The 11,813-nt window shown below is 40.8% G+C and overlaps 1 protein-coding gene across 2 annotated transcripts; it reads left to right on the top strand.

Annotated features, from left to right (window-relative positions):
• The first annotated feature begins 8,277 nt into the window (after positions 1-8,277).
• Positions 8,278-11,597, top strand: LOC118817000. Of its 2 annotated transcripts, none has more exons than XM_036583643.1 (2): positions 8,278-8,377; positions 10,348-11,597. In XM_036583643.1, exon 2 carries the CDS (start codon positions 10,353-10,355, stop codon positions 11,100-11,102), a length of 750 nt encoding a protein of 249 aa, XP_036439536.1. In that variant the 5' UTR covers positions 8,278-8,377; positions 10,348-10,352; the 3' UTR covers positions 11,103-11,597. The 2 variants fall into 2 exon arrangements, with proteins under 2 accessions (XP_036439536.1, XP_036439535.1); XM_036583642.1 differs by having other exon boundaries at positions 8,312-8,663.
• The last annotated feature ends 216 nt before the right edge of the window (positions 11,598-11,813 follow it).

Here is an 11,813-nt window from a genome sequence, read left to right as displayed (position 1 = left end):
CTGCTACTGAGTGCTGATTGGTTAGCATTACTGCTACTGAGTGCTGAATGGTTAGCATTACTAACACTGAGTGCTGAATGGTTAGCATTACTAACACTGAGTACTGATTGGTTGGCATTACTGCTACTGAGTGCTGAATGGTTAACATTACTGCTACTGAGTACTGATTGGTTAGCCTTACTAACACTGAGTACTGATTGGTTAGCCTTACTAACACTGAGTACTGATTGGTTAGCATTACTGCTACTGAGTACTGATTGGTTAGCATTACTGCTACTGAGTGCTGAATGGTTAGCATTACTAACACTGAGTACTGATTGGTTAGCCTTATTAACACTGAGTACTGATTGGTTAGCATTACTGCTACTGAGTACTGATTGGTTAGCATTACTGCTACTGAGTGCTGAATGATTAGCATTACAGCTACTGAGTGCTGATTGGTTAGCATTACTGCTACTGAGTGCTGTTTGGTTAGCCTTACTAACACTGAGTACTGATTGGTTAGCCTTACTAACACTGAGTACTGATTGGTTAGCCTTATTAACACTGAGTACTGATTGGTTAGCATTACTGCTACTGAGTGCTGAATAGTTAGCATTACTGCTACTGAGTGCTGATTGGTTAGCATTACTGCTACTGAGTGCTGAATGGTTAGCATTACTAACACTGAGTGCTGAATGGTTAGCATTACTAACACTGAGTACTGATTGGTTAGCATTACTGCTACTGAGTGCTGAATGGTTAGCATTACTAACACTGAGTACTGATTGGTTAGCCTTATTAACACTGAGTACTGATTGGTTAGCATTACTGCTACTGAGTACTGATTGGTTAGCATTACTGCTACTGAGTGCTGAATGGTTAGCATTACTAACACTGAGTACTGATTGGTTAGCCTTATTAACACTGAGTACTGATTGGTTGGCAAGCGGAGCAGCCCATTGGCTGAGTGAAGCAGTTCCCGCTCACTGAAGTCATAAATGAACACCAGGCACCAATACAAACTCCTCTAACTGGAGTTTAAAAGCTCTCAGAAATATAACAGCAGTGTTAAAATGTTTTGTGCTGCTCTGTGTTCAGGTAAATCACGACATTCTTCTACATAAAAAATGCTTGAACATCTACAAACTATAATTTTGCACAAATGCTGAATAAGAATCCATTCACTTTGGGTTTTTTGGCCTCTAGTGTTTTCCTCTCTACCCATTCTGTCATATCACCCAAATGCATTTCAGCTGCAGTTTAACCAACATACACACTTCACATCAGCTCAACAGCTCAGAAACTGAGCCTAAGTCTTAATAGACGTTCAGCTAAGAAAGGATGCCAGGTGTCCAGCCCTAAGCAAATAAGTAGGTTTAAAAGACTGAGTGCCTAGGGACGTTTACATTTTAAATATTTCAAGTGTCCATGTAATATTTCAAGGTCTACTACAAGTGTCTGTATTTTATTGCTGAAGTTTTTGTGTATTTTGAATAAACAATAGCCAGTTCAGGTTACAGCACAACATTAATTAAAAATGAAATAAAAACTTTTTTTATATGGCCCTTTTACTGGTTGAGTTTGACACCCCTGCTTTAGACATAAGACTAAAAATGTTCACGATTATGAATATATGTGTATTTATAAATCGAAAAACATTACGTTTGTAAATCTGACGTGGATATTTGCACTGGAAGTATAATAAACGACTAAAACAGCAGTGTCTGAATACTCGCCTTCCTTCACTGTAATGTGTAGCTTGATGTTGCTGAATGGGACCAACACATCAGAAGATTCACAATAAACAATTCTCCCACCAAACAGTGCAGTCTGTAAACAGTAGGCCTCGGTTTTCAAGCAGCATAACAACAATTATACGAACAGCACAACAATTTTAATGACGGTGTTCTGGTGCGTTAAAGCAGAATGTAACTGATATGTGTCCTGGGATCAAATACAAAGCAGGGCTGCTATTAAAGAAATCTGAGAGAGTAGGAAGTAAATGATTTAAATCAGTCAACACCTTCACACAAACACCTAAAGGAGTGTTTCAGCCTGAAATGAGACCCAATATCAAGCAGCCAATCAGAACAGAGCTCGGTCTCAAAGGCACAGTGATAAGAACAGCCTGTTTAACCTCATATGTGGAGAAAAAGAAAAATGTACCACATGGGCCTTTTAACTAAACTAATCAACTCAAGCACTGGTTCTCCTGTAGTGCATAGTTTAGCGCTTTTCATGCTCTAACCCTGCTGGCGTGACTCATCTTTGCCACCAATGTTTTGAATTAAGGGTGTAAGAAACGCTTTGGGGCTGATTCCATCTGACACATGATGACTTTTCTGTTCAGGACAAATGCAGGCATGTTATTAAACCTGTTACACTTCATATCTTGAGATGAAACTGAAATGCCAGACTTCAAAACAAGTTTTTCACACTCAGGTCTTTCTTTATAGAGTGCTATCAAGAAGGTAACACTGATTAAATCTGGTGAAAGTCTTAGTGTTTCTTTTGTGATTGTTACTGCTGTCCAGATCAACTCTGTGGATATCTAACTTTGTGGGCAGTGAATGGTGAATAAATTTAGGTAAACTGATGGGTATCCATCATCACACAGCCATGTCCATGGGATTGTTAGTCAGGCAAGCGGTTTTTAGCCCATTGTGTATAGAAGTATTTCAGAAAATGCAAATGTATTTATCTTGGGCCTACAAACAGACCTTAATTCCAAAAGAGTTCCAGTACATGAAATGCTAATAAAGCAGTCTGAGTAAAACCCGAGGTACATTGAAAATTGTACAAAAACGGGGTATTTGATGTTTAATCTTATAAACTTTACTGTTTTTTTGTAAGTATATGCCAGCAACACCTTTTAAAAAAGTTAGGAGCATGTTTACTAACCGTGTTACATCATCTTTCCATTTAACAGCACTTCATAGTCATTTGGGGCCTGAAGACACTTTATTGCCATTCTTCACTTATACAGGTCTTCAGCTGTTCGACCATACGTGGCCTTCATTGTTGTATTCTGCACTTCATATTGTGCTACACGTTTTCAGGAGGAGGCAGGCAGGCCAGTCTAGCACCCGCACTCTCTGATTACACAGCCATGCTGCTCTAACACTTGCAGAATGTTTCTTGGTGTTGACGTGTCGGATGTCCCTGAAAAAGACGCTGTCTATGAAGGCGGAATATGTTGCTCCAAAATGTGTATTTCCAATGCCAGTTCCAAAAAAGTTGGGACGCTGTGTAAAATGTAAGTAAATGTAAATAAAAACAGAATGCAATGATTTGCAAATCTCATAGACCCATATTTTATTCAGATTAGATCATAGAACACAGATCAGATGTTGACATTTTACCACTTCATGAAAAATATTAACTCGTTTAGAACTTGACGGCAGCAACGCATCTCAAAAAAGTTGAGACAGGAAAAAAAACAAAAGGCTGGGAAAGTAAGTGGTACTAATAAAAAACAGCTGGAGGAGCAGTTTGCAACTAACTCACACTAACAATTTCAAAAAAAATGTTCCTCCACATAAAAAAAGACTTTGGATATCCCACCATCTCCAGTACATAATATCATCAAAAGATTCAGAGAATCTGGAGAAATCCCTGTACGCAAGGCCGATGGTCAATATTGGATGCCCTCAGGTGGCACTGCATTGAAAACAGCCATGATTCTATACTGGAAATCACTGCGTGGGCTCAGAAACACTTCCAGAAATCACTGTCTGTGAACACAGTTCACCGTGCAATCCACAAATGCAAGTTAAAGTTGTATCATGCAAAGAAGAAGCCATATGTGAACATGATCCAGAAACACCGCTGTCTTCTCTGGGCCAAAGCTCATTTAAAATGGCAAAATAGAAAACTGTTCTGTGGTCAGATGAATCAAAATGTCCTGTGGACTCAAGAGGAGAGGGACCATCCAGCTTGTTATCAGCACACAGTTCAAAAGCCTGCATCTCTGATGGTCTGGGGTTGCATTAGTGCCTATGGCGTGGGCAGCTTAGACATCTGGAAAGGCTCTATTAATGCTGAACAGTATATAGAGGTTTTAGAACAACATATGCTGCCATCCAGACAGCGTCTCTTTCAGGGAAGGCCTTGCATATTTCAGCAAGACGATGCTAAACCACATACTGCATCCATCACAACAGCATGACTTCACAGAAGAAGAGTCTGGGTGCTGAACTGGCCTGTCTGCAGTCCAGACTTTCAACAATAGAAAACATTTGGCACATAAATGAAACGAAAAATCAAGCAAAGAAGACCCAGAACTGTTGAGCAGCTAGAATCCTACATCAGACAAGGACAACATTCCTCTCCCAAAACTCCAGCAACTGGTCTCCTCACTTCCTAGACATTTACAGGCTGTTGTTAAAAGAAGAGGGGTTGCTACACAACGGTAAACAAGGCCCTGGCCCATCTTTTTTGAGATGTGTTGCTGCCATCAAGTTCTAAATGAGTTAATGTTTCTCATGAAACGGTAAAATGTCTCACTTTCAACATCTGATATGTGTTCTATGTTCTATTGTGAATAAAATATGGGTCTATGGTATTTGAAAATCATTGCATTCTGTTTTTATTTACCTTTATTTACATTTTACACAGTGTCCTAACTTTTTTGGATTTGGGGTTGTATCTTTCAGCATTGAAAGCTAAAATTAAAATTAAAATCAGCATTCAAAGATGTACAGCTTACTCACTAAGACCCCCCAATACTATGACAGACGCTGGATTTTGAACTTTACACTGGTAACAATCTGGATGGTCTTTTTCCTTGTCAGGAGAACTCAGCGTCCATTATTTCCATAAACAGTCCGAAAGGTTGACTCGTCAGGCCACAATATACTTTTCTTTGCATTTCTGGACATTATTGACATGACCTCCACTGTGCGTAGTACAGCCTTAACTTGCAGCGACGAACAATGGTTCGTCAAAGTATTCATGAGCCCTTTTGGTGGTTGCAATCACTGAAGCATGTTGGTTTTTAATGCAGTGCCGTCTGAAGGGTTGAAGGTACGATGATGCATTTTTGGCAGAGTGGTGAACCTCGACCATCCTCATTCATAAAGGACCCAGCCTTTCCTGGATGCTCCTTTTATACCTAAGAATGATTGCATGATTGAGGTTTTCTGAACATTTCACAGCATTTCTAGTCTTAAATTGCTCCTGTCTGTTTGGAAACATGTTGCAGGCATCAATTTCAGAATGAATGTGTATTTACAAATTACAATGACATTAATAATATTGTTCTTTATACTGTCCATATTTAAATATAAATATGGGTCAAAGTAGATTTCTAAATAGTCTTTATTTGCACCTCACACACTGCCCCACATTTTTGGAATTGTTTGTAATTAAACCTGAACCATTTAACACATTTCCAATTCAGCTGAATTATTTACCAGCCACTATGAATTATTCAGTAACTACTATAAATTATTAAAATAATACTATAAATTGTTCAGTAACAATGCTAAATTATTTAGTATGAAGCTTATATATAAGTGCTGTAGTTATGAGGATAAGGAACTTAAGTGTGGACACACATTAGGACCCTTAAAGTTTAAGGGATTTAAAGGTATATATACACCAACAGACCACCTCAATAAAACAACCTCCTTGTATCTAGGACTCGTTGTTCATTTAATCAGCTCCGCTTACTATATAAGAGCACTTTGTAGTTCTACAGTTACAGACTGTAGTCCATCTGTTTCACTGCGTACTTTGTTACCTTGTTCTTCAGTGGTCAGGAGCCCCACAGAACCCCCACAGAGCAGATACTTTTTGGGTGGTGGGTCGTTTTCAGCGCTGCAGTAACACTGATGTGGTGGTGATGTGTTAGCGTGTGTTGTGCTGGTGCGAGTGGATCAGACAGCAGTGCTGCTTATTAACAACTAGAAGAAGAAAGTTTGTAAATGAAATTTAAGTCATCAAAGTTGTTGCCATGAAATCCAAGTTGGTGGCTAAGGTGTTGCTAGGCTGTCGCTATGGTAACCCAGGTGGCTGATGAGGTGTTGCTAGGCCATTGCTATGGTAACCCAGGTGGTTGCTAAATTGTTGCTTGGCTGTTACTTTGATAACCCAGCTGGTTGATAAAGTGTTGCTAGGCCAATGCTATGGTAACCCAGGTGGTTGCTAAGGAGTTGCTAGGCCATGGCAATGAATTCACGGTAAGAGGTAATTCACTTTTGCAGTAATGTGGATCATTTTTGGCCCGTTCCTCTTAGCAACCCGTCTTCAATTCCTCAAGACTGAAGGGCCCACTGATGGACTCACAATTTCAATATTCTAGACACAGTTTCAATGAGATTTAACTCAGGAAACTGGTTAGGCCATGCCAGCACCTTTACCTTCTTTAGAAACCAGTCCTGAGTTATTCTGGCTGTATTTTTGAGGTTGTTGTCTGGTTGAAATGTTCAGTTTGTTGGCCGATGAGAAAGCTCCATATCATGATGCTCCCACCACCATGCTTCAAAATGAGGACTCAATATCAACCCATCTGGAATGAAGACTAATGTCATGTTTAATTTGTGCTAAATAATAATAAAGCTGAAAGTTAGCTAAGGAGTGTGTGTGAATTTCAAGCATATTAAATATCAAACACACAAGTCTGAGTATTTGTTTCCCCTCACTGTAATGTACATTTTTAAATCATGCTTGTGATATTGTAGGAAAAGAACTAATACATTTTCTCTCAATGCTCTCTTTGGGTCCATTCATCAACTCCCCTATAAATACTCTCACACTCTCTTGCCACTCTTTGCGAAGCATTGTTAATGTATCCTCTGCAATCCTGAGCCCTTTTTCTTTGACTTCTGGACTTTGTGATTTTGATCTTGGCTAGTCTTTTTTGACTTGGATTTTTGGATTTTGTTTTGTATTTACTGCCTTGTGTTTTGGCCACTGACACTCTACTCTGCCCTGACTTTGCTTTTGGACTGTGTTTTGTTCTGTTGTTCCTGTCAAAAAAAGCCTGTTGGTGGATCCCACCAACCAAACTACCCCTGCATTCGCCTCCCATGGATCCAGTGGGCCTGCAGGAACTACAGTCAGCAGTGGCTGCACAAGGACAACTCCTTGGATCACATGAACAACAACTAAGGCACCTGAACGATTCCACGGTGGAACTAACCCAGGCCCTACACAATCTTAATCTTGCACCTGCAGCAACACCTAATCCTCCTCCGACTCCTTTGAACAACTCGAAACATACAATGGTTCCCCTGGACGCATCCCCTCCGCCTTTCCCACGGATGATTGGAAAATTGCTTTTGTTCTTCCTCTGTTGACAAGCAGAGCCCTCACGTGGGCCACGGTTATGTGGATTGTACAAAACCCGAACGCACAGACATATTCTCAATTTGATACTGCGTTTCAGGTAGTGTTTGATCATCCAGTCTCTGGAAAAGATTCATGGGAGCAATTATTACAGCTGAGACAAGGGAAAAAAATCAGCTGATGAACATGCTGTGGTCTTCCGCACTCTCGCAGCCGAATGCAGCTGGAATGACGAAGCTCTACGAATAATATATCATCAGAGCCTTAATGACCCTCTGAAATCCGAGCTTGCTTGTAAAGGTGACCAACTCAACTTTTACCAACATGTTCAGCTGTCAGTAAAACCTGAGAGCTTAATCCGGGCCCAATGACAAATGTGCCTCTCTCCTACCTCCCAGCCACTAGCCACACCCCCTCCTTGTAAAGCACAAAACCTATGGAGAGCTTTCCACAGAGGAGCGTCAACGTAGACTGAGGGAAAGACTGTGACTATACTGCAGTCAATATTGGACATTTCAAGTCATCATGTCCATCCCTACCCAATAACTCCATAAGGCAGTTTTTCCCATTGTTGAAAGTAGAAAACTCACAATGCCAATCAAATAAACATGGGATTCCCATCATTTCTCACTTTCAGCCCCTCTCTGTAAAGGGTCTGGATGGTCAACCTAACGGCACGAGAAAAATCTATGAAACCACTGCCCCTCTCATGTTACTCACAGGCTTGCTCCATTCAGAGACTATTTCCCTGATAACCCTGTCATTTTAGAGTATCCCTGGCTACAACAACACAATCCCACCTTTTGCTGGTCCACAGGATAACTTAAGCAATAGAGTGAGCACTGTTTTTTTAATTGTCTGACTCTTCCTTGTTTAACCTCTAATATAGAAAGCCCTGCCACTAAAGTCCTAGTTACTCTCCCTACTGAATACCATGATTTGGCAGATGTTTTCAGTAAACATTTACATTCATCAGCCTTAAAGGCACAGTAACAAGAACCGCCTGTTTAATTCTGAGAGATAAAGAGAGGCTGGAAAATATTCATGTAAAGAATGAACTGAGAGTAAAAAGGCAGAGACCCCAGTCAACACAGGAGACACAGAGGTTGGTGTTTAATACTTTGAATTAGGTGTGTAAGAAAAGCTTTGGGACTGATTTGAACTGACACACAATGGCTTTTCTGCTGGGAAAAATGCAGAAGCTATTGAACCGGTCACGCCTCTTATTTTGAAATGAAACTGAGAGTAAAAACAGGTTGATTTGACACTCAAGGCTTTCTTTATACAGGACTGTAAAGAAAGAGACACCAGCGGACTGAATCCGGTGGAAGTCCTAGTATTTCTTATTTGATTATTACTGCTTTCCAAATCAACTTTGTGGGCAGCGAATGGTGAGTAACTTTTTGTAAACGGACAGGTATCCATCATCACAAGCAGTAGCCCATTGAAACCCATAGGAACCAGACGTCTGAAGAGTTTAATACCTCAGTGAACTATTTCACATAAAGTTATTACATGAAATGGTAACTGAGACATTATGAAACATTGATTTATGATGGTTTTGTGATAAATTGAGGATCTAAAATGTAACAAATTCATGGTGGAGTGATACATGGAGGGCATTGTGAGGCAAAGTATTATTTCAGATTTATCATTATTTCATCATCAACATTCCATATAAACTCAGAAGACTCGTGTAGGTTCACTGGTGGCTTCTGATAGTAAATAAATGTCTGTATTTGTGTTGTAGTCATGGTGACCCCTGGTTCCTATCACCACCACTGTATGAGATCTGAGTCAGTAAATTCCTCTACAATGAACCATTTCACATCGAACCACTCTGAGTCACTTTGTATATTTTCAGTCTCTGAATTATGCAGATTTAAATCAGTGAGATTCCTCTTTAAGTCACTGTCCTGTTGAAAGGGCTAAATAATATAAAAGCTTCTTCCAGCAGAAGATCGTATTAACAACTGGAAGAGGAAAGTTTGTGAATGAAGTTCAACTAAGATCAGATGGTTGCTATAGTGTTGCTAGGCTGTTGCTATGGTAATCCAGGTGTTTGCTAAAGTGCTTCAAGGCCATTGCTATGAAATCCCAGTTGGTTGCTAAGGTGTTGCTAGGCCATTGCTGTGGAATCCCATTTGGTTGCCAAGGTGTTGCTAAGCTGTTGCTATGGAATCCCTTTTGGTTGCTAAGGTGTTGCTAGGCTGTTGCTGTGGAATCCCATTTGGTTGCCAAGGTGTTGCTAAGCTGTTGCTATGGAATCCTTTTTGGTTGCTAAGGTGTTGCTAGGCTGTTGCTATGGAATCCCAGTTGGTTACTAAGGTGTTGCTAGGCGGTTGCTATGGTAACCCGTGTGGTTGCTAAGATGTTGCTAGGCCATTGCTGTTAAACCCCAGTTGGCTGCTAAGGTGTTGCTAGGCTGTTGCTGTTGAACCCCAGTTGGTTGCCAAGGTGTTGCTAGGCTGTTGCTATGGTAACCCACGTGGCTGCTAATGTGTTTGTAGGCCAATGCAATGGAGTTCCAGTTCGTTGCTCAGGTGTTGCTAGGCCATTGCTATGGAATCCCAGGTGGTTCCTAAGGTGTTACTATGCCATTGCTATGGAATCCCAGTTAGTTACTAAGTTGCTGCTTGGCTGTTGCTATGGTAACCCAGGTGGTTCCTAAGATGTTGCTAGGCTGTTGCTATGGAATCCCAGTTAGTTACTAAGGTGTTGCTAGGCTGTTGCTGTGGTAACCCAGGTGGTTCCTAAGATGTTGCTAGGCCATTGCTATGGAATCCCAGTTGCAAGGTTGTTGCTATGGTTGTTGCTAAGGCTGCTGCTAAATCAATGTAATAATTTTACAAACAAACAAATATTTGTTTGACTGACTGGATTCATATATAATGCTGATATAATGTGGTACAAAATTCAGCCAGTTTTATTTTGCTAAGAATACTTAAAACTCCAACTCATTAGTACATCACACAGTATTTAGATTATTTACGTGCACTATTCTTATTTAAATCATGTTTATGTTTAATCCTGTATCTCCTTTTATTCCCCTTTGTCTGTTTATGTCTGAAACAGCTGAAATGATGCTTCATCAGCCAGCACTTCTCGTCTTCTTCATGTCTGTCATCATCGTCTTACCATGCTCCGTCTCTGGGAGAATCTTTTACACCCATCTCGGGACGAGGTGTTTAGACGACTGCAGGCTGAATGGGAGCGAGTACAGGTGCAACACAGTAACAGAAGAGGGCGTAATAGACACTCTGTACTGCTCTCCAGAAAACAGTCAAGACCACAAAGGAAATGAGTGCACCTCTCCGTGCTGGAAGGAAAGTAAAGACTATTACTGGTGCACAGTTGGATGGACGTGGGGATACTGTGGGCATGTGAAGGAGGACCGAAACCATTACAGCTCCAAATATGGAGAAAAGTGTACGGACGCCTGTGGCATGCATAGAACAAGCTACTACTGGTGCAACACCAAACAAGGCTGGGATTACTGCTCAGTAGAAAAGAACATAGATTATAAAGGCAATGCCTGTCACCAGGACCATCCCTGTGGGAAGCACGGTGAACCCTACTACTGGTGCAAGAGGGCAGAAGGTGGCTGGGGTTACTGTGGGCCAGTAGAACCTAAGACACTGCAACAAAAGTACCTGGACATTTTTCAGGATGATTTACTGCTCAATAGATCAGAAGCATTTGTTCAGTCTTACAACAACAGTGTCTGGGATGTCTTAACTGATATCTATGAGCAAGTGCCCGGGCGGTTGGACCTCTGCATCGACTACAGGAAAATAAAGCACAGACGGCGCAGCGAAAAGGCTAATTGATGGTGGAGAGGTCATTGACTTTGAGATTGATCAGGGAAAACATATTGCCACTCTTTTCATAGTATGTCCAGGCCAAAATGCACTAACAGATGGCAGGACTTGGAGCAATGAAATAAGAAACTTAATTGCACAGTGGAAGCATGGGTACTTGGGCAATCATACTAGATTCCAGCTGATATCTTCAAACAGTCTCCGTATTGATCTACAGGGGCTGCCGTACATAGAAGGTCAACAATACTATAACCTAGAAATCCATCGCCGGCAGAACTCCACGGTGTCCCAGATCCTCATACCTAGGGACCCTCCAATTCCCATTCCAGACAGATACATCCGTAGAGCCTTCTCGTTGAGCTTCTATTATCTTGAGGGGGTTATTGTGGAAACTAAACCCTATCAACCCAGGCTGGGGTAGAAAAGAGTCACATATAATTTACATTAACATAGTACACATTATTTATTCTGCAAGTTTAGGCTTATAGATATTAAGTACAGTGTTTTGCTGATATTCTATGTTAAAATAAGTAACATCTTCCACAGAGAACCCCCTTAAATATCATTTTTTTCTGAAATTTTAATGCTGAGTTTAACATATTGGAAAAAATAAAACATTACATCAGTAATTGTGTTTTAACTTACTTTCACTCAGAAAATCAACACAATGTGTCATTTGACCAGGGGTGTTCAAAGTTTTGCACACGGCTCTGTATCCCC

The sequence above is a fragment of the Colossoma macropomum genome, unplaced genomic scaffold, assembly GCF_904425465.1.
Source record: "Colossoma macropomum unplaced genomic scaffold, Colossoma_macropomum, whole genome shotgun sequence".
In the NCBI taxonomy this organism is placed as follows: Eukaryota; Metazoa; Chordata; class Actinopteri; order Characiformes; family Serrasalmidae; genus Colossoma; species Colossoma macropomum.
This window is presented reverse-complemented; position numbering and strand designations above follow the sequence as displayed.